Source organism: Aspergillus stella-maris (assembly GCF_047715825.1).
Source record: "Aspergillus stella-maris strain CBS 113639 unplaced genomic scaffold BDV14scaffold_133, whole genome shotgun sequence".
In the NCBI taxonomy this organism is placed as follows: Eukaryota; Fungi; Ascomycota; class Eurotiomycetes; order Eurotiales; family Aspergillaceae; genus Aspergillus; species Aspergillus stella-maris.
This window is the reverse complement of record NW_027396927.1, coordinates 1-25,565: the sequence shown is the minus strand read 5'-3', so window position 1 is coordinate 25,565 and position 25,565 is coordinate 1. Positions and strand designations below refer to the sequence as shown.

The window sequence follows — 25,565 nt, the reverse complement described above, 5'->3', positions numbered from 1 at the left end:
CTACACCACCTAGGAGAGGTTAAATAGTTTCTAGGAGTATGGATACTGCAAGATAGACCTAATAAAAAGGCATGGCTATATTAAGATGCCTATATTAAATATTTTATAGCATGGTTTTATTTAAATACTCTTATAAAGTGGCCAGTAATACTACTAGCAAGTTCTTATAACCTTTCCCCATATTAACACCAGGCATTTAATACCCAGATTAAGGAATACTAGATAAAGATAGGATTTATATAGTATCCTACTGTTCTCATGCATGTAGATATTGTATATGCTATTAGTTAACTATTAAAAGCCTTAAAGAACCTGTTGCCAGATTATATTTAGGTAGTAGATAAAATTATTACCTACCTCTACACCATGTGCTTTTAAGAAATTAAATACTTAGGCAATACTAGTAACAAGGAAGTGGTTATAATAGCCTTTAATATAGCTTTTATAAATTAACCTGATTAACATAGCTTAGCAGGCTACCTTTATAAACTATATAATAAACTAATTAAATAGTATATTATTAATTTATGTTGTAAATTAAATCCCATGGTATTAAAGACCCTCTTTTACCAATATATAGCCTTTACTGCATCTATTAAGGCTATATATTCTACTTTAATAGTTAATATTATTACTATTTATTACTTGCCAGACTTCTACTTTTAACGGTGAAACAGTTAGCCGGACGCCCGAAACGGCTACACTTGACGCCGTTTTGAGCGTCCTGCTAACGCTCGGCGGCCTTGGCGTCACGTGGAAGTAGTCGCACGCCCAGCGGCCTTTACTCCCACGCCCTGCGCTAGTTGGTTCCCCCGTCGTTTCGTGCCTGGCCTGGTTCTTTCGACGACCACACCTCGTGTAGCCGCCGTCGGAGGGCTCGCTCGTCATTCAGCCATACCTCTCTCTCCCTCCCCAGCGAGGCCTTCTGGGGAGGGAGCCAAAAACGGCTCCCCTCGCGACCGTCTTCTTCGCTTTGCTTCTTAAAAGCCTTCGCCCCCCATGACTCTCTCCCTCCCCTCCTCCACTTCCGAGCAACTGCCATCCACCTCGCCCACATTCATCTCTCCTCTGCCGGCTTCAAACGGGTAAGAGAAGATCCGCTTCTGCCACCTACTCTCTATTTCTATCCAGGCATCCTTTCCTCTCAGCTCCTTTGTCTGCCATGCGGCACTCCCCTCAACCGGTCGGGTCCGACGACGACAGCGGCAGCACCACCGATGTACCGGACATCTTCTCCGCCGACGATGCTACCGATGAATCCTCGGCCAGTGCGTCTGAGCCAGACAGTGATGACGACTTGGAAGATCTTTCTGACGACGATTCGATCCTGGATGATGAGGAGGAACGGGAACTCCCTGCGGCGTACTTCTTACAGGAAGCTGAATGTCTCGACGTCTCCCAACTGCGGCAGAAACGCTACAGCCCAAGGACCCAGGCTAAGTTGGACGAGACACGGGATTACTGGGACCGGTGAGAAACAGCCGGGATCCAAGTCTCAAGACTGGTGCTAATAGATAGCGTGTCTCTCCAGGTTCTGCCGCGAGGGCAACTACGACCCTGCCGAACGTTTCCGTTGGCTTTCCGACTCCGAGGAGACAGTCCGTTTCTTCAAAGCTTTCTTCTCGTGGCGATGCAGTCGGCGACGAAACAAAAAAGGGGGCCGGACACCAGGAATACGATACAAAAGCTCGCTGGAGACATTCTGGAAGTGGTGGCATCTGGTTTACAAGGCAGAGGTAGGGCACGGCTTAAGCAAAGACCTCATTGTCAAGATTCTGGATGTAAGCGACCGGTGATCGGATTAGTTATAGTCTCGTCTGATAGTTTACAGGTACTGGCGATTGTTGCTCGAGAGAAGGACCTTCGTTCTGGACGCCGACCGAAAGCGACGATGTACATTGAAGATGTGGCGGAGTTCGCTCGCGTGCTATTGTCGACGATGGAGATGACTTTCCAGTTCGGGTGGCTTCGGATCCAACTCCTCCTCTTCTGCCAGCTGGCGGCCATCACCGGTAGCCGCCCTGGGGCTCTGCTGAACTTACGCTATCGGGATCTTGAGCTGACTCTCATCCGTCACCCGGATGGAGGGCGCCCACGATTATTTATTTACTTGACCCCAAGGTTTACCAAGACGTTTCTGGGCGAGAAGGAAGAGTGAGTCCTGGGCAATCCCATTTTTATTGTAGCGTCGCTGTCTCCGCGTGAAGTCGCATTCCAGATAGAGCTAATTGTGTATGGAATAGGAATACCTTCCCTATTCCCGAAATCGTCTTTGACCCGACATTGGTCCTCAGTCCTCATGTGTTCCTTCTCGGGATGCTGTTCCGTATCCAGGCGTTCAAGAATATCTTGAAAGACGGCCTAGTGTTAAACTGTCCCGAAAATCTATATAACCTTGGTGTTTTGGATGGACTTGGAGAACAGCCGCTGAAATTGAAAGATGAAATTCTCGATCACTTTGTGTTCTGTCAGGGAATGCGCGAATCCGACGGACTTCGAATTGCTTTGGAGGAGCGACTAACGGAAGGAGCGCTGCGATATCGGATGAAACGGGGAGGCGAAATCACAGGGTTTGAACAGGTCACAAAGCCGTATGGTCTCCGTTATGGGGCGGCGAAAGCATTTAATGACAGCTGTGAGTTATCTGGTTTGTTCACATCGTAAACGATCATGTCCTTACTAACACTGCCGTCTCCTTCGTCGAACAGCGGATGTGACGAACGAGCTCCAGAACGTGATGTTACAGCATGCGAACATCGACACCTTCGTTAAACATTATAGCGTGGGCATCCATGTTGACGCCCAGGCCATTGTCCGGGGACTGCCGGCTCAGAAACAGCTGATGCGGTTCGCAGCATCCATGAGCCGGTCGATTGATCCCCGCCGACCGTACAAGCTCGAGGACACTAGTTGTGTCAACAACATTCCGCGCGTGCGAACACTGCAGACGCGGGTCTGTGAAAGAAAACAATTCCGGGACGAGATGAAGCGGGCTTTTGACACGGCGGAACGGGACTTTGAGCGACGCTTCGGCGATTACCAGAATCAGAAGAAAGTGAAGAAGGAGCTACCAGCTCCCGCTCGACGGGCGCTTGCCCGTGTGGCGAAGTCCGAGGAAGAGTACAGAGGCGCGGCCCGGAGGCATCTCCGGGCGCAGCGTGTGTCTCGGAATGAGTGGCAACGGCAACGTAACCGCTTAGTGCGTGAGAATCTGGAAAGATATAAGAACGAGCAGCCAGTGATTGACTGCGAGAGGCAACTCTCCGGGAAGTTCTTGGATGACGAGGTGAAGGGTGCTCTGGAGCGAACAGGGTATATGACCCCGCAACATATGATCCTGCTTGATAATATCTTGAGCATGCCGGGCGTCACTGTCGAAAAGGAATACCAGCGCCGGATTGCCGCAATCAATGCGGTCATTGCTTTCTGTGACGTGGAGGAGGGATCACCCACGAGACGACCAAACCCTGCACAGAAGCGTCCTGCCATGGATTCTTTATCGTCTGCTCCTTCCGCAAAAAGGCAAAGATGCCCTTCGTCTGATGGGCCACAGACCACCATTTCTCAAGCGATTGCGTCTGTCTGCATTGAAAAGAAAGAGGAACGGCCGACGATTTGCTTTCTCTGTCTGGGAAATCCTCATATGCCGGAACATGAGCGGTCTAAAGACTATTGTACACCTGGGTCACTCACCCGTCACTTTGTTGACATTCATGTCATACCATATCCGAAAGACATGCGGATTAAATGCAGCATCTGCGAGGAGCACTTGGAGAGTAAATCGGCATTGATGAACCATGCTGAGAGAAAGCATGGAACTGTCTCACGCCGCCCATTGTCCGCCCTCGGCCCAATTTAGATTTCCAATACACCTGCGACCTAAAGCATTTGTGGACCAGGATCCCCTCTTTGCCTTTGTTGACACTGCATATTAAGGGCTGGTACCCCAACAATTTCCTTTATCGACGCGTTTATTTTGTGTAACTTATTCTCAAATCCTCTGCGAACTTGATACCACAGTAACATGCATGGTACATATACATACTAGATTGAAGAAAGATATTCGAAGGAATCAGGATCTAAAGAGAGACGTCCATGTGCGATATCTCGACGGTCATGCCAGTTGATGGTCAATCCTTTTGGCAGACTCTGGTTCAATCGGTATTATGTTGAAGGCCCTCATTGAATAAAAAGAAGTGCTCGATATCAACTGTATAAGCAGAGGGGTCCTTCCCGATACCGCGATTCCCTGGCATCTCGGGACCTGGTCCCTGATACGGTAGCGGAGTTCTCGCGAGCCGCTGCCGCGCTCCCAGGGTACCGCGAGGGACATATCAGTACAGGATGATCCTTTTGGGTTTCTATATACACACACGCACAGTTACATGTCGCAAACGGTGATCTAAGCGCTGAATGGTCATGAAGCAGTGCATGTTGACTTACCTCCCCGGTTGTACACGGAGCATAGAACCTCAGCAACCATTACCGCCACCACCAGCACCAGCGAAACCTCCAAGTGTCCCAACTTTCTTCGCGTAGTTCCAGTCCTGATAGGAAGAAACAGGCGGCATCATTCGTTCTAGCTCTGAGACGGAGTTAGCCACGTTCAACCCAGGCCCGACAGGGAACTGACCTTCTCGCTTGGCCTGTCTAGTTTCGGCCGTCTCATACCATAACTTCAGCATCCACACTGCGACCAGCGCATCTCGCATCTCCTCCGTCATTGGAGCTGCAATAACCATTTTATCCTCATCGTCCTTCCCTTCCTCCACCGCGACCTGAGACCCATCCTCCTGGATCCAGTTATACCGACTACCCATCAATTTCGCCGGTCGCGCAGTGAATAGTGTCGAGGCTTTCCCAGCCTCGTCAAAGAGTGGACGATCCGATGCAGTCTGCTTCGAACTAAGCAATGCTTCGAACTCCATCTTTCGCAAGCGTGATTTGCTTGTTCCGAGGTGGATATTCCCTAGCGTCTCCTTGTCGACGGCCGTGATGTAGTACGCCGGGATATCGGTCCGGTACTGCGCGTCCGAGGGATGTGACATGTAGAACAGATGCCGATACTGAGATTCAATTGGCCCCACGCATAACATAGTCAACGTGAATAGATGACTAACTTTGTTATGCATGTTTACAAACATATCTGAGGGGTAGAAGTACTCTCCACGTGCAATGGCCTTCAAGGCATCCTCCTTGTCCTCATCCGACGTAAAATACCGCACGATCCTCCGAACCTTCCAACCAAACCTCTCCATCGCCCTCTCAACATCCTTACTAATGTCATTATGGTATACCTCCACGACAATATCCCTGGGAACCGACTCGCCCAGTCTAAACCGCGCATCAACAAGCGCCAATTTCTCATCAACAGCAGCCGCACCACCTGGAAGAGAATCAAGCTGTCTCACCAACCCCGCCGAACTCTGCCACGTCGTCGTGATCCTTCGCGGGCTAACCCCGTGGCTCGCAAGGAAGCTCATCATCTTCGGTTGGATATTATCACGTGTGACTACCTCCCCACTGCTGTCGCCGCCGCCGTCATCCTTGAACATTTCCCCGACCGGAAAAGCAGGGAAAAAGATCCGGATAGACTGTATGAGTACCGCATTGTCGCGGCCGATGCGCCGGAGGAAGTCCAGCGTCGCAAGATAGCCGCCCGTGAAGTCGACCCAGTTGCACCCGTAGAGGATTGATCGCGCCTCATCGTGGATGATCTTGTTCGTGTATAGGATGTTGGGTGCCACGCCTTGCTTGCTGAACAAGTAATTTAGAGGCTTGGGGCTGACTAGGAGGCTTGTGTAGATCTGGTTGCGGATCTCGCCGGGGAGAGAGAGGAAGGGTGTCGCCATGACGCGGGTCACAGACTACGCGCCGAATGCCTAATGCTTTTAGTAGCAGCAGTGTAGGTATAGCTTGGCCTGAGAGTTTGGTAGATTGTTTAATGCGAGCATGTTAGCTCAGGCTGGCTGCCCCGCGTACCCCGCGCGCCCAGAGATCTTCAATCCTTGCACCCTCATCTGGATTAGCTCGCATAGGAGCTGGGAATTATGACGCGTAGCCTCTTAACAAGCTCTTTTATAGCTTAGAGCGCAACAGTGGTGACCTTCTAATGACTACTCCGAGTTCAACCTCGACACCTTGGCCTCAGAAACAAACGCAATATTAACACACAGTGGAACAAACCTAGCTAAATCATGCAGATAATTTTTGCGATCGGGCTTGTTGCCATCAATCTGGCGGGCCACGGAGCCTCGCGCATATGAATAGATATGGGCATCGGCAATAATCCAACTGCTATGAGGCTGTACTCCACGGGTTGTGACACTTCAGGCCCATCACGAGCCCTCATACCGTTCAAGGAGGAGCCCAAATTTTTCCACCCGCAGTAGAGCGGGGTCCTTCCCGATCCCGCGATTCCCTGGCATCTCGGGACCTGGTCCCTGATTTGTGGGAACGGTAGCGGAGTTCTCGCGAGCCGCTGCCGCGCTCCCAGGGTACCGCGAGGGACATATCAGTACAGGAGGATCCGTTTGTGTTTGGCTCGATCGGGTTTAGCGCTCAGACCTTGACCACTGAGCGCTGGGGTGAGCATCGGGCATTGGATTATTGCGGACCCAACTAGTTCTGTCCGTCGTCGCCGCCCTCAATGACTGGCGGTCGCTCGTTCATTTCCTGAGGACCTAGCAAGAAACGGATCCAGGCCTTCTCCAAAGTTGGGAGTCGATCGAGGGCGAGTAAATTTTGGTCCACGGGTAAATTTTGCAGGTGCATCATATTAGATAATTTTAAAAGGCGCTATTATTATCATATCAGTAATCTTAACTACTGTTAACTTTTCCCAGTGCTAATTTTATCGCAGTGTTAAAATTATTCCTGTTCGCTGTTAACACGGAATTAAAAGTCATCCATCCCGTTGGTGGGACAAAACCTCCAAATCGGAGCTTTCATGGCCTTGGCCCCCTAACACTATTTTTGTTACAGTACGAAGAAGTTGTCTTCCAGAGATTGGACACACTTTGTGAAAGCCACAGGTCGGCGGCAAGGAAATAGATATCATTGGATGGCGTTAACGGACACCCGTCACTTCTGGAGAATAATCCATTCCTGACTGATGGGTCCGCTGCCGAGGGGGTAATAATGATTGGACAAAGGCTTCCATCCCTCAAACCCGACCTGAGGAGCGACACCTGTGGCAGGCACAAACGTATTTGCGTTGGCTTCTTTTTACCGATGGACTCTGCGGTTGTAGCAAGGTAGATGAGGAGGCCACCACATTGGCATTGCGTTGCCTTGCGCGCGTGCTAATTCGCCAGTTCAGGGACGCACTCAGATTATCGTCTTCAGCTATTGCCACCGAGTCCAACCATAATTGGGAGAGGCAGCTTTACCGGACTTGGCGCCAAGAGTGGACTGGCAGGTTTGGGCGCTCACGGACGAGTCCCGTGTGCAGGCAGCAGCGATGCTCCCTCTAGCGAACCCGCTTGGAGTTAAAAAGGAAGATTCTGTTAGGCATTTCCTTTCTCCCCGGACATGCCGAAGCCTCTGGAGTCATGTGAAACTCTACATCAACCATCCTTAGGCTAGGGCAGGCTGGGGAAATGGCTTAGCCTTGGAAGTGTCCTGCTTGAGGTGCCATTACATTTAGGTCTGTATCGAGTCCAGAGAGTATCTCTGTGTTCAGCTGAAAGTGAGGCTGCTCGTCCTGACTTTCGGAACCTCCCTGTGAGCACATAGGCAGCAATTGCATCGCCTTGGCGCCAAGAATACTGCCGAACTTGGGCCGGAACGCAGACTTTGCGTCATGACTGATTGCCAACGCCAAGTCACGATACAGCACGCCAAGTCATATGAGGGGTTTGTGCAAACTTTTCACAGGCCACGATATGAGGACGATGCACGAATTATCTCATATGTCCTCATCATCAACGGCCTATCTTTCAAGTATTTGCCCTGGGAAGCTGCAGCTTTTTAGACCTGATAGCACGCATTTCCTCTCGAATGCCTTCGGTCGATTGCCATTGGAGAGAGACTTCTAATATTCCCAATTGTTTGCCCTCAGCACACGCCAAGTTCCCTCGTTTCTTGGCAGTATTTAACATATGCTGATTTAACGAGGGCATTCCCCGCTGCCTTGGTTTTATTCCAAGGCTTCGTCCGAAACAGTCAAGATTCGCACGTTATATTCGATAACAAATTGGCTTCAAGGACAGACTTTCTCCATCATAACCCAATTTTATCCAGATGATATACATAATTCAGGGATGCCTCACTGTTTTCTGCCATTCTTGCAGCGCCTGCGCAAACACTCGGCTTCTGTACCGCGTACGGGAGATATCGAGCTCGACGAGGAGAGTAATTGCTTACTCTCCACAGAGGGCCTAACCTTGCGGGATAGGGTACCTTCGACCCGAGGCAAGTTTTCGTCCGCTGGCACTGGGAAATATAATACACCCAAAAAAGATAGATTTGTCCGGACTAGTGGTGGGCATAAACATGATCTGAGCCTGCCAAGGCCGAGAAGACATTTTTGGAGAAGCAACGACCTCATAGACAGCGAAGGGCTTTTAGGCAAAAACAAGCCATTCATTAGCTCTAAGTCGCAGTGGATGGAAGGAAAACAACGGGAGGAGACCAGTTTGGCAGGGTGGCCCATCGAGAGTCGCAATATGGAAGCCATTACCCAGAGATATGGGGAAATCGAAATGGTCGCCGGGTATGGCTCTCATGCACTTGTATTAATATCACATAAAGTGCGCAACTGGGGTCCCCAACTCGATCGTTACTATGCTCTAAAGATTTTCCGCCGCGGATCAGCTCAGACCGAGTCTGATTATTACAGACGTGCGACTTCGGAGTTCTCGATCACTTCCTCCCTACACCATCAGAATATAATCGAGGCCTTCGAGATCCTCCCCTTGGGTGACGGCAGTCTCTGTGGGTGTATGGAGTATTGCTCAGGTGGAGATTTGCATGCACTGATTGTGTCTTCACATCGACTATGGGAAGATGAGGCAGATTGTTTCCTGAAACAGTTGATGTGCGGGATTCTCTATCTCCACGAGATGGGGATCGCTCACCGTGACTTGAAGCCGGAAAATCTTCTGCTTACCAACTATGGCCGCCTCAAGATTTCTGATTTTGGCCATGCAGAGTGCTTTCGTCTTGCCTGGGAAGATCAGGTTCATATGTCTACCAGGCGCTGTGGCTCAGTGCCATATGTATCCCCAGAGCAGTATCTTGCGCAACCGTTTGATCCCAGATATACCGACATCTGGGCTGCCGCTATTGTTTACATAGCTATGAGAGCTGGGAGGAATCCTTGGAAGTCGGCAACAGTCAAGGATGAATGCTTTCGAGACTATACTGAAGACTGCAAAGCTGGAAGCCAGTATTTCCTCATCAAAGACATAACCCATGTCAGGTTATCACTTTCCTTTCGTTGTTTAGATGGCTAATTCTTTTTCTTACAGGAGCGGAGCTGCGCGATCCTACATTCCATGCTGAGTGTCACACCCGCGCATCGACCAGGAGCGGCGGAGACTCTCGGTTCCCAGTGGCTTCAGGAGGTGCATTGTTGTCAAGCTACCACCAACACAGGACTTCCTGGTTAAGGCCTAGGCTTATATTCTGTATGTACTACTGCTGGGATGGCTTTTTATGTTTTGTCAGCCAGAGGTTTCTTCACGTTCAGCCATTCTGGGACTCGGTCACATCCAGTGCAAGTAATATCTTCCATAGCTCACACGTTTTGTCTCTGAACTAGGCATCCAACAGATAATAATATGAGATGAGTCACTTATCTCCAAATCTTCCAGTAGCTGGTAGCGCATCACAATGTGACAAGCTCTTATTTTGGCAGCACCTACCTATATGCACGCCTTCAAAGGGTATGCCTAGCAAGATCAACTAAATGTAAGCGAGGTCTGGCTTCAAGTGAATAGTCCAAACAAGCACAATCATCAGGACAATTTTTTAGCGCGAGAAGTAGCGCATGAACTGTGTAATGACTCTATTGACCCTAGAACTCTATTACACTGGGAAGCTGAGAGGCTATTACTTCCAATAGATGGCACGCAAACAAGTTGGGAACCAGAGACGTGGAGAGAGCGCTTCGGGCACGCGTTCGTGCGACGCAGCTTTCCAGCAGCATTCTGACTTATTTCGTTGATTGTCTTTTAGCGATCTCTGGAAAGGTAATCACATCGAAAACGAATAATAATGCGAGTTGAGAAGCGTAGTTTTTCCCCTAACCAGGAGCTTGTGCGTGCTCACTCAGCCAGCTAGCTCACTCACTGACTTACGTAGATCTGCTAGAGGAGCTCGGTATTGAGCAAGAGGAAGGCTTGACCGCCAAGGAAGCCAGTCGGCGTCTCCAGGAATATGGCCATTATGAGCTGGATCAAGGCGAGGCAACTAATTGATCGAGAACCTTGCTCAATGTTTCTCAGTCCGTATCGTGGGGCTTCAATTACCCACAGATGAAAGCGCATGACAAAGGATAAAGCTTACTCGGTCAGACACGGCTAGGTCTGTCAGGCTTTGGCGTCTTAAGGGCCTGGTAACCTTGGCTAAGCCCCCTGTCGGAACCAGGTGTGTGGAGTACTATATTTTTGTTTTTGTTTTCGCCCGATTGAAATCCCCAAATTACATCATGATGATCGAATCCCACTTTTCACCACTCTCGGAGGGTACAACCACGGTAATCTGCCTAATCTCTGGTTAGTGGGTCATTCCTTTGCCCATGCCGCAGCCTTGGAGACTTCCGGATTCGTCCTCGCACGACACTGCCCCCACACTTGGAGCTTCAACGCTTGGCGGGAAAGTCGAAATCATCGTCGCGTCGGTGAACCCTATGTCTCCGAACCCCGGACCCTCTCTTCATGGGCAGTTTGTCCTCCGATCATCCACTATGGTTGGTTCTCCGAATTTCTTCCTTGGCCAGCCCAACCTCAATATGCAGCCATCGCTCTGGGCGCCAAGCTATTTTCAGATTTTAACCAATAGCTGCTATCAGTGATTCGCAAACTTCGGACAGAGATTTCACGAAAGCACTACCCTGGGTCTTTAAGAGGTTGGGCCTGCCCTCTGTGTTGCTAATTTTTCTTCATCCGTCCTTCACCTAAGCTGATTCCTTCATTCCTCCTTAGGAGCATTGTTTCCTAGGGTTGCCGCTAAAGGAGCTGCTGAACGAATTACTTGAGCAATGGCAAAAGAGAAAGGCGCAGGGCCGGGCGGAGTACGCCCTGGCCATGCGAAGCTGAGCCAACCTGCCTATTGCCTTTCCTTCGAAGTCGTCCTGAAAGAGATTGGTACGGACATTGACGAAGGGTTGACCAAAGACGAGGCCACCCACCGCCTTCAGCAGTACGGCCAGAACAAACTTGATGAAGGCGAGAGCGTCTCCATCATCAAGATTCTCGTGCGCCAGGTGGCCAACGCAATGATGCTAGTTAAGCGGCCCACTTTACTTTCTTGTTGAATTTTTCTTGCATAAGAGCTCCCAGAGTCTGATCCAATTCTATGTTGACAGGTCCTGATTCTGGCTATGGCGGTCAGTTTCGGAATTCAATCCTGGATTGAAGGTGGTGTTATTGCCGCTGTCATCGTTTTAAACATTGTCGTCGGCTTTTTCCAAGAGTATGCAGCTGAAAAGACGATGGAGTCCTTACATAACTTAAGCTCTCCCACTGGAACTGTTACTAGAGGCGGCGAAACCTTTTCGATTCCGTCCACTGACATTGTCCCTGGCGATATGATTGAATTGAAAACCGGCGACACCATTCCCGCGGACGTCCGGTAAGTACTTGCCGTCCCCTGCGTTTGCCCCTCGAAAGGTTGCCATATTGGCCGCTAGATAGACCTAATCTGACATACTGCAGGCTGGTTGAAGCCGTGAACTTTGAGACCGATGAAGCACTGCTGACCGGCGAGTCTCTGCCCGTCCAAAAGGAGTGCAACTCTACCTTCAAAGAAGATACTGGCCCCGGAGATCGGTTGAATATCGCCTATAGTTCCAGTACAGTCACACGCGGCCGTGCTCGAGGTGTGGCCGTCAATACCGGCATGGCGACCGAAATTGGATCAATCGCTGCTGCCCTCCGTGCTACTAACAGCAAACGTCGTCCAGTAAAGCGAGGCCCGGGCGGCGAGACCAAAAAGCGCTGGTATGTCCAGGCATGGACACTGACCGGAGCTGACGCAGTTGGCCGCTTTCTTGGAGTCAACGTGGGCACTCCATTACAGCGTAAGCTGTCTAAACTTGCAATCCTGCTGTTCGGCATTGCTGTACTCTTTGCCATTATTGTGATGGCAGCCAATCTGTTTTCCAGTGACAACGAAGTTATCCTTTACGCCGTGGGGACTGGTCTCTCTATGATCCCTGCGTGCTTGGTGGTTGTCCTTACGATTACTATGGCGGTCGGTACCAAGCGCATGGTCGAGCGAAACGTTATTGTTCGCAAGTTAGACTCGCTCGAGGCACTTGGAGCAGTCACGAACATCTGTTCCGACAAAACTGGTACCTTGACTCAGGGAAAAATGGTAGTTAAAAAGGCCTGGATCCCCTCGCGCGGTACATACTCTGTCGGTAACTCGAACGAGCCTTTCAATCCAACTACTGGAAATGTGACTTTTACTCCCGTACCGCCTCTCGAGGTTGTGGATGAGAAGGAAGGCCCCACGGTCGAGAACGTCGAAGGTCTGGTTGATGGCAACCGTCCTCTTGAAGATTTCCTGGACGTTGCATCCATGGCCAATCTATCTCACGTCTTCAAATCGGAGGAAGGCGAATGGCATGCACGAGGCGAGCCGACTGAGATTGCCATCGAAGTATTCGCCTCCCGCTTCAACTGGAACCGAGACCGATGGACAAAGGGCTCAAAGGCCGTGTGGCACCAGAAGGCAGAATTTCCGTTTGATTCAACCGTGAAGAAGATGTCCGTGATCTTCAGCAGAACGAAGCCAGATGGTGAGAAACAGGACATGATCTTCACCAAAGGCGCCGTCGAGCGAATTATAGATTCCTGCACAACCGTTATTTGGGATCAGGAATCCTCTACCCCCGTACCACTGACTGACAAAATGCGCGAGAAGATTCTCCAGAACATGGAAGAGCTTGCGAAACTAGGCCTACGTGTTTTGGCTCTCGCACATCGACCATATAAGGAGGAATCTTCTTTTCTTGAGGGCTCTAACATCAACCGCGACGAGATTGAAAAGGGCCTCTGCTTCCTTGGTCTTATTGGGTTGTATGACCCTCCACGTCCCGAAACCGCGGGCTCGATTGCGGCCTGCTACAGGGCTGGTATCACGGTGCACATGGTGACTGGTGATCACCCTGGAACTGCCAAGGCAATTGCCCAGCAAGTGGGCATTTTACCTGCAGAGATGTCAGCAGTCGGTGCTGATGTGGCTGATGCCATGGTCATGACTGCTGCTCAATTCGATCAACTCTCTGATGATGAGATTGATAATCTCCCCACTTTACCACTGGTCATTGCCCGCTGTGCTCCTCAGACAAAAGTTCGCATGATCGGCGCATTGCACCGACGTGGTCGATTCGCAGCCATGACTGGGGATGGCGTGAATGACTCTCCATCCCTAAAACACGCGGACGTAGGTATCGCCATGGGTCAAGCAGGCTCTGACGTCGCAAAGGACGCATCAGACATCATCCTTACGGATGATAACTTTGCATCTATCCTAAATGCTATCGAAGAAGGCCGCCGCATCTTTGATAACATCCAAAAGTTTGTCCTGCATTTGCTCGCTGAGAATATCGCCCAGGCTTGTACGCTGTTAATTGGATTGGCCTTCAAAGATCAGGACTCAAAGTCTGTGTTCCCCTTGGCTCCTGTTGAAATCCTCTGGATCATCATGATCACCTCTGGAATGCCTGACATGGGTCTCGGCATGGAAATCGCGGCACCAGATATTATGGACCGCCCGCCACAAGCAAAGCAAGGTATCTTCACCTGGGAGGTTATCGTTGATATCCTCGTCTATGGCTTCTGGACCGCAGCACTCTGCCTTGCAGCCTTCAGTCTGCGTATGTGGGGCTTCGGCGACGGCAATCTAGGCAGTGGCTGCAACCGCGAGTACTCTGACCAATGCGAGCTCGTCTTCCGCGCTCGCGCAACCACATTCGTCTGCCTGACCTGGTTCGCGCTCTTCCTCGCCTGGGAAATGGTCAATCTGCGCCTCTCGTTCTTCCGCATGCAGCCCGATAGTGAGAAGTACTTTACGCAGTGGATGTACGATGTATGGCGCAACAAGTTCCTCTTCTGGTCTATCATGGCTGGGTGGATTACTACCTTCCCTATCTTGTATATTCCTGTGCTGAACACAGTTGTTTTCAAGCATACGGGTATTTCGTGGGAATGGGGTATTGTCTTTGTCGAGGCGATTCTGTTCTTTGCTGGTGTTGAGGTGTGGAAGTGGGTAAAACGAGCGTACTTTCGCCGTGAGAAAAAGAAGGTACAAGATCAGAGTGCGAGGCCGATGGGGGACCCGAGCAGCTACACTGAAGATGCCTAACCATTGCTCTCCCTCGCTCAAGCTCGATTTGAATGGGAGCCGGGGATACTGTCATTACTGGATCTGGCGATGTGTTATTCGGTTACAGACTCATTGGTACCTAACTGTTTTTTTTCGGCAGACGCGTTGTGGAGTCTATTGGGGGGGGGGGGGGGGTAGATGGAGGGATGAGGTTAGCCTTGTTAATGGATCGGGAGGGAGCGGTTGGATTTGTGTTCTGGGGGATAGATAGGGTAGTCAGGGTAGATATAGTTTTAGAGGAATAGTAGCAGATTGCGTTGTGAACAATGAACTTTCTTGGTATTTGACATGACGTTTACCAGAAAGTCTTAGAGCTGGCGGCACTTGGAATCATGCCCTCTTTAAGTAAATCAGCGCTGCAATAGCTACCCACCATAACTCTTGCTAAACTCTCGCAGAAACTTCTTTCAGGGGTCAGAAACCGAATATCCCCCAGTCGGTATACGGTTGCGAAAATCAGTCCCAACACAGGGCTATTCACACTTCTCAAAGTAGATTTTATAGTTTCTCTTCCTCAGTGCCCACCAGAAACTTTGGAAAGCTCCTCTTATCTGCTACATTTCACTGTTGGCTTTTGTAGATGAACGTTCTCCACTAGCGCCAAAAAATCCTAGAAATCTTTACGACAGGCCGAAAATAACGGTAAACTTTCGCAAGCAACCGAAGAGAGGGGTTCTCCGCCGCACTCCTCAAATGACTGCTGCCTGGGGACGCCATTTCGGACGAGATTTGCGAAGGGAAAAAGAGCAGATGTGTCTATTTTCGCCAAGACTAGCGTGTTTCCGGTGGGGCACTGCCAACTGTACCATGTGATGCAGGGAAACCTCACTATTCTCAACCATCACTGCAGCGTTTGCGCAAGCATTCACATCCTCTAGCACTCGAGAGAAAGTCAACCAGAAGAGAAGTCAGCCGCTTGAAAGGCATGGTCTCCTCGCCTCCAGAAGAGACCGACTTACCCACGGACGATTTTTGCTGCCCAGCGAGGCGGGCGAAACCAATCTCTCACAATACCTGTTACACTGAGAAAGATGGTGGACAGTTTATCTACTCAAGTACTCTCGAGCCTTCAAAGAGGTCTTATATTTACCTTTCGTAAAAGACGTGCCTAGTTTGGAAAAGCTCTGGAGGGTGAGGATCGGTCCGGCCATCATCGGCCAGAAATCGCCATTTGAGCAGGATGCGTGTGTGTTCGAGTTGGTTCTCAGAATACGAGCACAAAGATTACCAACATGATTGAGACGCCTTGGAAGCATAGCTGCCGAATTTCGAAGCGATTCGTACTCAAAGCGCTGCACGCAATCGCCTTGAAAATAACCAATAACACCGTAGGTTGACAGCACGAGGGCTCGGCAACTGATACACTATATAGGGCCTCATTCCAGCACATCCGCCGGCTGTCTCAGTTGATTCGAAGTAATATAGGAAGAGTGCAAGATGGTCGAGGAACTCGACACAAACAAGATCAAAGACTGGCGTTCAATCACTACGCTTGTTGTTTTTGTCCTCGCCAGTAAGTACCTATGATCTGTATCCTGCTCGGTACCTGACAAGCTGCTCTTGTTTAGATGTTGTCGTCATCTTTCCCTTCCATATACCCCTCTATCTTCCTCGATGCCTTCTCAATACTGCTTTAGACACTCTCAGTACCTGGAGAGTGATCAATGAGCGTCAACGTGATCAGGATGCTGGCCGTTTCGTTCGCATATACTTTCCCTTCAATTTTGTGACAGTACCTTTGATTGCCGACCTATTGCTCCTGGCGGTTTCGGCGATTGGGCGCAAGGAGGTGTACGAGGGGACTATCAAAGCCGACAACATATCTCCTATCGATATTATGGTCTTCTTTCTCAGTCTTGCATACATCGCTATCTCCATCGATGCCTCTGGCTGTATTCGCTATCTGGCATTTAAAGTACTACAAAAAGGTGGTAAGGTTGGGCATAGACTTTATTTCTATCTCTATGCATTCTTCTTTGTTCTTGGAAGCTTCATCGGAAATGATCCGATTGTTTTGTCCGGCACTACCTTTCTTGCTTACATGATCCGTGTGTCCAGCAATATTTTGCATCCTCAAGCGTGGATATACGCCCAGTTTGCGGTCGCCAACATCGCTTCCGCAATCCTGGTCACCTCCAATCCCACGAATCTCGTGCTCACGAGCGCCTTTGAAATCAGATTTATCGATTACACGGCGAACATGATTGTCCCAGTTGTAATTACTGCCATCGTTCTGTTCCCCTTTTTGCTATACATTATCTTCGCAGACGAATCGTTGGTCCCACTATCAATCGAAATGCACGAGCTGCCGGAGGAAGCGAAGAACAAAAGCCCAGTGAACCCTAACATCCCTAAAAGGGGAGGCATCGATAAAGTGCAGGGGAACGAGGCAGCAAGCAGCGAGGACGGCAAGCTGTTATCGCTCGAGGAAATCCTGAACCCTTTTCTTGATAAACGTGGAGCAGCTTTTGGTATAGTCATCATGGCTGCGACGCTCATCACTGTTTTGACGCTTGATGCAGCAAACCAGGGTCACGCGCAACCTGTTTTCTGGGTGACCTTGCCAGCTGCATTTGTCCTATTCTGCTGGGATATAGCAAATGGATGGCTTCATCGCCATGAGACACACGAGATTGCACGCAGGCGCCAAGAAGAGGTGGGGCGCATGCGCGCTGACCGGGTTGTGGGGGGTAGCGAATTAGCGGAAGACAGACGGAAGCCCCAGTTGACCGGGGCGCATGTTACTCCATCATCTGGCATTCTCGACCGAAGAAACCGTGGGACCCCAAGCGCGCCATCTACCATCTCGATGAATAACCAGCTACCTCACCAACAGTCGCTCCCGAGTAACGTGAGCACTCTCGACGAGGAGCAGGAATCAGTTCGCTCGAACCTGAGTCCCCTACCATTGAACCCGGGTGGCCCTAGGGGCGCACAGGCGAGTGGAAGACTGCGACCATGGTCAGAACAGCAGGATCTCCCTGGTGAACAGGAACCGGAGAAAGCCACACTTCAATCACTAGCCATGAACGGCTATCAATGGCTTCAGATGACTTTTCCTACAGCAACGGCTGTAGCATCGCGTATGCCCTTTACGCTTGTTCCTTTTTCCTTTGCCATGTTCGTCCTCGTGCAAGCTCTGGTCGCGAAAGGGTGGGTTGAGGTCTTCGCGTATGGCTGGAACCATTGGGTAACCCGTACCGGGACGGTGGGGGCGATTGGAGGAATGGGATTTCTATCCGTTATACTCTGCAATGTGAGACTATTAGCTATACGCAGTCATTTGCTCAGCTGACCTGTCTTAGTTCGCTGGTACAAATATAGGTACTGCCATCCTTCTTTCCCGCATGGTGCAGACGTGGCAGGCTATCCATCTCGCCAATGGTACACCTATCAGCGACCGCACATTCTGGGCTACCGTCTATAGCATGGCGCTTGGGGTCAACTACGGAGCGTTCAGCTGCGCGTTGAGCGCCTCACTGGCAGGACTATTATGGCGCAACGTCCTTGCACAAAAGCATATCAAGATCCGGGATCTAGAATTTGCTAAGGTAAATCTGCCTATTATTGGAATATCGATGGCAGTTGGATGCACAGTGATAGTAGGCGAGGTATATATTATGCGAGAGAATACCCCCTATAATCCTTGATGACGTTCCGAGATTTCTTTGACTAGCAAGTTTGATAAATGACTTCAGGCGAGATGGGAAGATGCTATGTTGGTGCTCATCTATATATGTACCCAGTATTTTGCATTTAGCCTCCGCCAACCAATCTAGTCAGTTGAGATACCACTATGTGGGCCTGACTCTTTAGCTTTTGTTCGTATTTTTTTCCCCAAGTAGTATTCAAGCATATTCCAGAGTATCCGCGTTTATCACCAGGCAGGAGCAACGACTCCGTACCAACACAACCCAAGCACAGCACCTAGCAAAATAGCCGCTGCAGGTGGAACCTTAAACCACGCACTCTCAGCATAAGTAACAGCGGCGACAACAACCCACCAGGGCTCCTTTGCCAGGCTTTGCCCATTACGTTCCCCGGGGCTCAAATACCCTATTTCCCAAAGCCGGTACACAGCCGTAAAAACTAATCCTACAGCCGATGCATTCACACCGCGAAGGAAATCGATCACATACTTCTGCTTTCGTAGAACACGCCAGAATGACTGAATCGCGATAGCGAGAGCGATTCCAGGGAAGAATATCCCTAATCCACCGAGGAATGCACCAAAGACTGTCGGGTAGGATGTAGTTCGAAGGGCGAGTGCACCAAGAAAAACAGCAAAGTTAAAGTTTGGGCCAGGGAACGCCTGGATGATAGCGAGGCCGATTAAGAAGTCTCGACTGGAGACCCAGCCTGGGTCAACAACGTAGGAACGGAGTAAGGGGATGACAACTGGGCCACCGCCAAATATCACAGTGCCGGCGAGGTACATATTTGCGAAGAGATCAAGGGCCAAAGGGGGTAGTGAAACTTTGGCTCTGGAGACAAGTATGGCGGTAAAGGACACTGCGGGTTCTGGATTAGCTCACGTGCATCATCATTCCAAATCCACAATGGGACATACCAAAGAAGAAAACAACAATCATAATCCCAACACGGATACGAATCACATGGTCCTGTGACAGCCCTTCCCTTCCTTCTGAAGCCTGGGTATTAGTTTGTTGTTGCGGCAAAGCCCCCGTATCTGGTTTTCTCATCCGCAGCATCTCCATTCCCGGCTCCTGAGCTGAATTCCTTGCAGCCGTATCCCCCAAGCCCGTGGAAACCGGGGGATCACCTTCCGGCTCGGGCTGCCGATTCCTATTTTTCCACGCACTCTTCGCTCTCAGAATTTGCTGATACACCAACCCATCCCACAGCACAGTAGCAACACCACCAGCAACCATAAGAATAGGGAAATACCAAAGTGCGCTATAACAGAGGCCAGCACATGCGCCAAAGATTACAAGGATTCGTGAAATTTTATCACGGATGGCCTTTTCAGCTAGCTGGACAGCAGCAAGAGCAATAATGCCTACGGTTGAGGCATTTAGGCCGGAGAGAAGAGCGTAGACTGGAGCGGGCAGTTTTTCATCGATCCGTTGCACGCCAAGAGAGAGTGCATACATGCCGATTGCGCCGGGGAGACTAGCGGATTAGTAAGTACATTACCTCAAATCACAAGAGCTGCATAAAAGTATACACATACGACCAGAAGAAAAATGCAAGCAAGGCCGGGATAAACCCCGCGTGGAGCAAAGCCAAGCAAAACAACATCTTTGTTGACCCTGGTCCTGGGAGACCTTGACATATGGCGAAGAGTTCTTGGTACTACACCGATTAGTCCCACAGTATACTATTCAGATAAAGAGTACCTACCGTCTGTTCATCAACCCACTTTTCCTTCTCGACGAACCGCGCGTGAAAGATCTGGAAATGAACTGGCGGTCCCCCGAACGACGTGAATCCCAGATACCAGGTATGCCGAACGACTTCGCTCAAGCGACTGGATAGCGGCTCTTCCGCAACTCCAGGATTGGTTGGTCCGGCATGACTGCGCCGGATTTGATATAGTGCTCGTAGGGACGAGACGAGTCGCGACTGATTAAGGAGGAGCATTTTAGATTGTCCACGAATAAACCACCAAGAGTCACAGATTTTACGAAGGTAAAGGGACCGAGAATCAACCAGGATGAACTTAGATATAAATAAGTATTGTAATATGGCTGATTTTAAGGTTCGAATCAACTCTGACATTTATCCAATACGGAGTTGGTGACTGTCCACATGGCCGCCAAGGCTAAGCTTGAGTAACATCTTGGCATTGTAGATGTCACTGCTAAGGTCTAATTGGTTATGAATATTCGGACTCCTTTTTGGGTTAGACTCCTAAAAAAAATCCTCGTTGGTCTGTCTCGAGTGACCTCCACACCCCCCCCTCCAGCGCCAGGAGAAGGTGATCAACAAGCTCCTCGTTTCAGCTGCCAAGGTGCCAAGAATCGCTCCCAGTGACGCTCAAGGAGGCATCGCATTGCCGTTCTCGTCTCGATCTCGTTGCGCACTGACTTCCAGATTTCGTTTATGGATTGTTTCCTACTTGTTTTGCGTCTCATGTCAAGCATGGAAAGAATGTAGCGACGCCAAGGAAGGGCGTGTGTATTGTTTTCACTGACGATGTGGATTGATACTTAAACTAGCCTATACCCTCTCCTGTTCGACTATATATACAATACGTTTCGGGAATTTCTCGGTCAGTTGCCGACCGTGAGCAGCAACCAGATACTCGGCAAACCTGACGGAGCTGCCCAGCTGCGACCGGTTTTGTACACAGTGCCAAGGTCTCCACGCCGCAATCCCGGAACCATCAATGGTTGAGCCGCGCGGTGTATCCAAGGGCGACCCATCGACGGATGCAACGATGATGTAACCGGTCCCTGTGAACTGCCCCACCAAGGGAAATTTTCTTATCTTTTCATGGCGTGAACAGCCAGGGACATTCCGGTGTAGTTGTGCCCATATCGATAGCAGTCAAGTTTGTGCCAGATTGCCGAGACTCACATGGCGGGTGGCTTCGTGCAGTATCATGAACCGAGCAGTATGACCCCCATCGCAGGCAACGGAACCGCAAGCTAACGAGTGCAGTCGTTCAAATCCTAGTGATCATCTCGTTCTTTCTTTTTCTGTCGCTGGCCGAATGGCTATCGGCTAGGATTATTCGCGCCGGCATCATCGGCCAAATCGCGGTCGGCATCATCTATGGAAAACCGCTGGCCGACATCCTTGAACTTGAGTGGCAGCATACCTTTATCGCTCTCGGTTATGTCGGTCTGATCCTGATTATCTTCGAGGGTATTACCCCATCGGCAGGCTAGTCTGCACAGATTGCTAACCCACTCCAGGCGGCCTTGGTGCGCGCATAGATCTTCTCAAGCAGAATTTTGTGCTTAGCATGATCGGAGCTGCGACAGGAGTGTGCTTCCCGATTGGTCTCTCGTACCTATTGCTCTACCTTGGCTTTGGGTATGGAGCCGTCGAGACCTTTATCATTGGGGCGGCGTTGTCCGCCACTTCGCTAGGTACGAAGTCGGCCGATGTAGTGAAACTCGAATATCTAACCAGGAGCAGGAACGACATTCGCAGTCATATCTTCAGCGTCACGCACAGTCGACCTCGGTCAAACCCGCGTCGGCTCCGTTCTAGTCAGCGCAGCCGTCATTGACGACGTCGTGGGGCTCGTCATGTCGAGGTTATTCCCATTTCACCTCCCTCATTGATCTGGCACTAATCGCAACAGCGTGATCTCCGACCTGGGCCGCTTGAATTCTGGCTCATCCGTAAACCTAGGCTGGCTGATTGGCCGCCCCATCGTGGCCTCCGTCGCAATGGCAATTGTCACACCTATCGTCACAAAGTATATCTTCGCGCCGTTGTTTCGCAAGTACATCGAATATCACTTCGCGCGATACGACCACATCTCCAACCTTGTCCTCATGATACTCGTCCTGTGTGCCTTCATCTCCATCGCCGCATACGCCGGGACATCCGTACTTTTCGGGGCTTTCCTCGCAGGAACCTTCCTCACATACATCCCGAGCAAGCACCCAGAGGCGCCGTTCGTAGTCACGAGTCGCGAGGAGGGCGAGCGAGAGGCGCACAAGTCTCCGACGTTCGTGCATACCTTCGAGCGATACCTGGTTGACGTGCAGAAGTATCTGATGGAGCCGCTGTTCTTCGCGAGTGTAGGGTTTGCGATTCCGTTTGTGCAACTTTGGACGGGCATGAGGATTTGGCGTGGAGTGTTGTTTACTCTGCTGATGGTCTTTGCGAAGGTTAGCTTTCCACTCATCGATTATAAGCTGACTACACACCTTCTAACGATGATTTTAAGTTCATTGTTGGGATATGGGTCATCATCTGGCAAGCACTTTTTAACTCAAAGGGCCGGAAGCAACTGTCGCGCGGCCAAAAGAAAACTCAACGTAAACAACCACAGGACGAGGAATCGCATACCCACGAGGCTACCACAAATTCCAGGGACAACGATGTGTCCCAGACAGGGTCCTCCGAGAAGCAGCCTCCCTCACAGCTCAAATTGTCTCACAAATCCACCCGCACAGTCTGGCTCTCCGGCCTCCTGCTCGGCTCTGCGATGGTCGCGCGCGGGGAAATCGGCCTCTTGATAATCGAGATCGGATACAATGAGACCTCATACGTCACGGAGGACGGGTTCATCACAGGCGTGTGGGCGATTCTGCTTAATACGATCATCGGGCCTGTTAGCGTAGGGTTGCTCGTCAAGGCATACGGAAAGCGGATCGGGGAAGGTGAATGGGGGTTGCAGAAGGCTGAGGGTGAGAGGGGTGCCGACAACAATGGTCACCACGCAGAGGGTGGTGAATCTGCTGCTTGACAGCAATAGTGGCGAGTTGAAGCAGGTACGATCGAGGAGCTGTGACCATGTTGCAGTGATGCAAATCAGAGATCGAAGGTTACTTCCCCAAGGAGTGGCCCCGGTACCTGAGACAAAGAACAGGGTCGAGGGTTTGGCAGGAAGGAGGGCAAGGCCAGCAATACTTACGAAGCCTTAAGAGACTTCCAGCGTCTGCTCAAAGATCAACATATTGATGCTTAATCGCGGGGATTATTGAGTGGAGCCCAGTCAAGTGATTACATGACAGGTTGTTTGGGAATCGTCTTGCTCTGGATTCCTAGCTAGGTTTGAATCGCACAAGAGTATCGCCACAAGCCTGGAGCTCTACTGGGGGGATTGTGAGATTGTGAGATTGCGAGATGGTAGTGGGTTTCCAATGTTGTGAGCCAAAGGGGTTCCACGTCTGCGCAGTAAGGAAGGTTATTTTGAGAGTTAGGGAATGCTAAAGTGAAATTAGAAATCGTAGCGAATGTAGTAATAATTAGCGACGTCTGTATTCGAGATAAAATAATAACGAACATCTCTAATTGCCGTCTGGTAGGGGCAACATTCATCATTGTTTCGGACCTGAGTGAGCTTCTGGACGACCGCGTCATCGACCGCGTCAAGTGCGGGTCGGCTCTTCACATCCTTCCACGGTCCCATTTGCTGGACTACTCTCCTCGCCGATCTTGCTCCATCCGCACGATCGTATGCCTTCCTTGGCTTGGTGGGTGTCATGACCTGTGCTTGCAATTTCCGTTCCTAGGTGGCGCGACTAGAAAGCTGTTGCTAATCTTAGATATCATTGGATGGCGCTAACGGACACCCGTTACTTCTGGAGAATAAACCATTCCTGACTGATGGGTCCGCTTCCGAGGGGGTAATAATGATTGGACAAAGGCTTCCCTCCCTTAAACCCGGCTCTTTTCTGAAGGCTACAAGTCATCTTTCCCCATTGAGGGGAAAGATGCTTATTTCAACTATTCTATTTATGTGAGCTGCTATTGCCCATGAATTTTAAATAATATACTCAGGGAAGCCTTTATTCCAATTCGTACCATAGACTGCGCGGAAGAACCGACGCTGGAGAGTCACTGGGTTCCTTTGTCCAGGCAGAAGAGCAATCGTACCCCGGACCCTCTTTCACAGGACGACAGGGGGTACGGTACGATACATCAACGCCTGAAAATATATACTTGAAGAGTGAGACAATTAAAGGCGGATAAATATTATTGAAGGGTATTTTTTCGAGGCTCCCAACCCATAATAGCCTGCAAGCGTGGGATCGGGTGTATGTACTCTTCGTAAGCTACGGAAGACTGCGTGCAGTAGAGCGAAGGTGATATGGCTCATAGAGCTAGGTACCCAAATCTGGGAACGGCGATGGGCCGAGGCGGATCACGAGACCGGGCCCTTTACTGTCCCGCGGGGACCATAGTCCGTGGTGGCTCATGAGCCACTGCAGACTGAGAGCCCGCTCAGGTGCCTGGCAACCAACTGGTATCTCAAGGGGCCTGCAACCGAAACTTTGATAAGACATTAATCTTGCTATTGCTTTTGTCCTTAAATGCCGCCGCAAATTCCGCAGATTCCCTGGACGTGTCAGAGGGGGAATTTATTTTCTGCATGGATGAGTGACAAAATAAATATTTCTTAGATGTGGCTGCGTACACTATAGGCGCTGGCCAGTGCCTGCCAAGAGGGCTGGGACCAACTGTGAATCACTCTGAGTCAATCAATCAATTAATCTGGTTGGCTGCGGAAGCTAACCCACAGATTAGCGCGGCCGTCGCGCTCGGGGATGACCCTCACTAAGCTTGTCTTAATGGGGCCGCGGCGGGTAAGTGGCGCTAACATCGCTAGATTATGGTCCTTTGCACATATGTAAATTTGATACTATTTGACCCGCATATAAGTTTGGCCTTTCATTCAAGCATTAACTAATGTTGTCCATGACGATTCTAGAGACTCTTGATAGACTCTACCTACTTCAAATAACATGGATGTATCCAGCCAAAAAGTATCAAGGAGCTTAAAACTACGCAAGAAGATGATTCGCCAGAAGCGCGACCGTCGCAAAAATAGTCTTATAAAGAAATCTTTTGAGTACAGCAACATGTGCGGTGCCGATGTTTGCTTAGGCATACGTATCCGGGAGACCGGCCGAGTACACATCTTTTCGGCTGATTCCTCAGGGTTCTGGGCATTTGTGGGGGTACAGTTGGTATACAGTATCTCCCGAGACGCACGGCTGTTCTTTAAGCTGATTTGTCTAGAAATCTTATTATCCAACTCCAAATCAAGTAACCGACAAGGAGTTCTGCAACTCAAGATGCCAAACTTTGTCAGCAAAGAGCTCTTCGCCTAAAACTACAAATTCTTTGGCTGAATAGCTTAATTAGTCTCTGGCGTACTATAGAGCTTTTTACGATAATTCTTTCCTAACCTAGATCAGATAGTGGCTTTGGGGTTTTATTTCTGAGTTGAGATCTTGCTCTTATTGATGTCTATGTAAATGTTATGGGCCCCTCGTACGAGGTGCCCTAAGAGACAGAACTCGGTCGCTACGCGACCTCGTACGATGACCCACCCTCGCTTACTGCCCTCC

At 50.2% G+C, this 25,565-nt stretch overlaps 8 protein-coding genes across 8 annotated transcripts; 5 read left to right on the top strand and 3 right to left on the bottom strand.

The window, feature by feature from the left end:
• The first annotated feature begins 1,073 nt into the window (after positions 1 to 1,073).
• BDV14DRAFT_27997 (DUF3435 domain-containing protein) lies at positions 1,074 to 4,166 on the top strand. The gene is made up of 5 exons (XM_073776436.1): positions 1,074 to 1,470; positions 1,532 to 1,781; positions 1,832 to 2,154; positions 2,244 to 2,635; positions 2,709 to 4,166. Exons 1-5 carry the CDS (start codon positions 1,163 to 1,165, stop codon positions 3,857 to 3,859), a joined length of 2,424 nt encoding a protein of 807 aa, XP_073621737.1. The 5' UTR covers positions 1,074 to 1,162; the 3' UTR covers positions 3,860 to 4,166.
• Positions 4,166 to 5,966, bottom strand: BDV14DRAFT_28010 (uncharacterized protein). The gene is made up of 3 exons (XM_073776438.1): positions 5,164 to 5,966; positions 4,634 to 5,115; positions 4,166 to 4,585 (listed from the first exon to the last, which is right to left on the bottom strand). The coding sequence occupies exons 1-3, from the start codon at positions 5,850 to 5,852 to the stop codon at positions 4,473 to 4,475; spliced, it is 1,284 nt and encodes a 427-aa protein (XP_073621736.1). The 5' UTR covers positions 5,853 to 5,966; the 3' UTR covers positions 4,166 to 4,472.
• Positions 5,967 to 8,152: 2,186 nt separating this feature from the next.
• Positions 8,153 to 9,785, top strand: BDV14DRAFT_27989 (kinase-like domain-containing protein). Its single transcript, XM_073776435.1, has one exon. It carries the CDS (start codon positions 8,265 to 8,267, stop codon positions 9,456 to 9,458), a length of 1,194 nt encoding a protein of 397 aa, XP_073621735.1. The 5' UTR covers positions 8,153 to 8,264; the 3' UTR covers positions 9,459 to 9,785.
• A 1,331-nt stretch (positions 9,786 to 11,116) lies between these two features.
• Positions 11,117 to 14,682, top strand: BDV14DRAFT_186106 (cation-translocating P-type ATPase). The gene is made up of 3 exons (XM_073770758.1): positions 11,117 to 11,452; positions 11,534 to 11,799; positions 11,883 to 14,682. Exons 1-3 carry the CDS (start codon positions 11,207 to 11,209, stop codon positions 14,536 to 14,538), a joined length of 3,168 nt encoding a protein of 1,055 aa, XP_073621734.1. The 5' UTR covers positions 11,117 to 11,206; the 3' UTR covers positions 14,539 to 14,682.
• Positions 14,683 to 15,906: 1,224 nt separating this feature from the next.
• Positions 15,907 to 18,647, top strand: BDV14DRAFT_27964 (uncharacterized protein). Its single transcript, XM_073776434.1, has 3 exons — positions 15,907 to 16,072; positions 16,128 to 17,815; positions 17,865 to 18,647. The coding sequence occupies exons 1-3, from the start codon at positions 15,997 to 15,999 to the stop codon at positions 18,207 to 18,209; spliced, it is 2,109 nt and encodes a 702-aa protein (XP_073621733.1). The 5' UTR covers positions 15,907 to 15,996; the 3' UTR covers positions 18,210 to 18,647.
• On the bottom strand, positions 18,146 to 20,207 carry BDV14DRAFT_27941 (putative chromate ion transporter). Its single transcript, XM_073776433.1, has 4 exons — positions 19,924 to 20,207; positions 19,754 to 19,875; positions 19,130 to 19,692; positions 18,146 to 19,071 (listed from the first exon to the last, which is right to left on the bottom strand). Exons 1-4 carry the CDS (start codon positions 20,161 to 20,163, stop codon positions 18,437 to 18,439), a joined length of 1,560 nt encoding a protein of 519 aa, XP_073621732.1. The 5' UTR covers positions 20,164 to 20,207; the 3' UTR covers positions 18,146 to 18,436.
• Positions 20,208 to 20,884: 677 nt separating this feature from the next.
• Positions 20,885 to 23,105, top strand: BDV14DRAFT_27908 (cation:proton antiporter). The gene is made up of 6 exons (XM_073776431.1): positions 20,885 to 21,139; positions 21,187 to 21,393; positions 21,444 to 21,620; positions 21,670 to 21,790; positions 21,839 to 22,373; positions 22,433 to 23,105. Exons 1-6 carry the CDS (start codon positions 21,103 to 21,105, stop codon positions 22,952 to 22,954), a joined length of 1,599 nt encoding a protein of 532 aa, XP_073621731.1. The 5' UTR covers positions 20,885 to 21,102; the 3' UTR covers positions 22,955 to 23,105.
• BDV14DRAFT_27930 (uncharacterized protein) lies at positions 22,926 to 23,676 on the bottom strand. Its single transcript, XM_073776432.1, has 2 exons — positions 23,123 to 23,676; positions 22,926 to 22,993 (listed from the first exon to the last, which is right to left on the bottom strand). The coding sequence occupies exon 1, from the start codon at positions 23,569 to 23,571 to the stop codon at positions 23,257 to 23,259; it is 315 nt and encodes a 104-aa protein (XP_073621730.1). The 5' UTR covers positions 23,572 to 23,676; the 3' UTR covers positions 22,926 to 22,993; positions 23,123 to 23,256.
• Between the last annotated feature and the right edge of the window lie 1,889 nt (positions 23,677 to 25,565).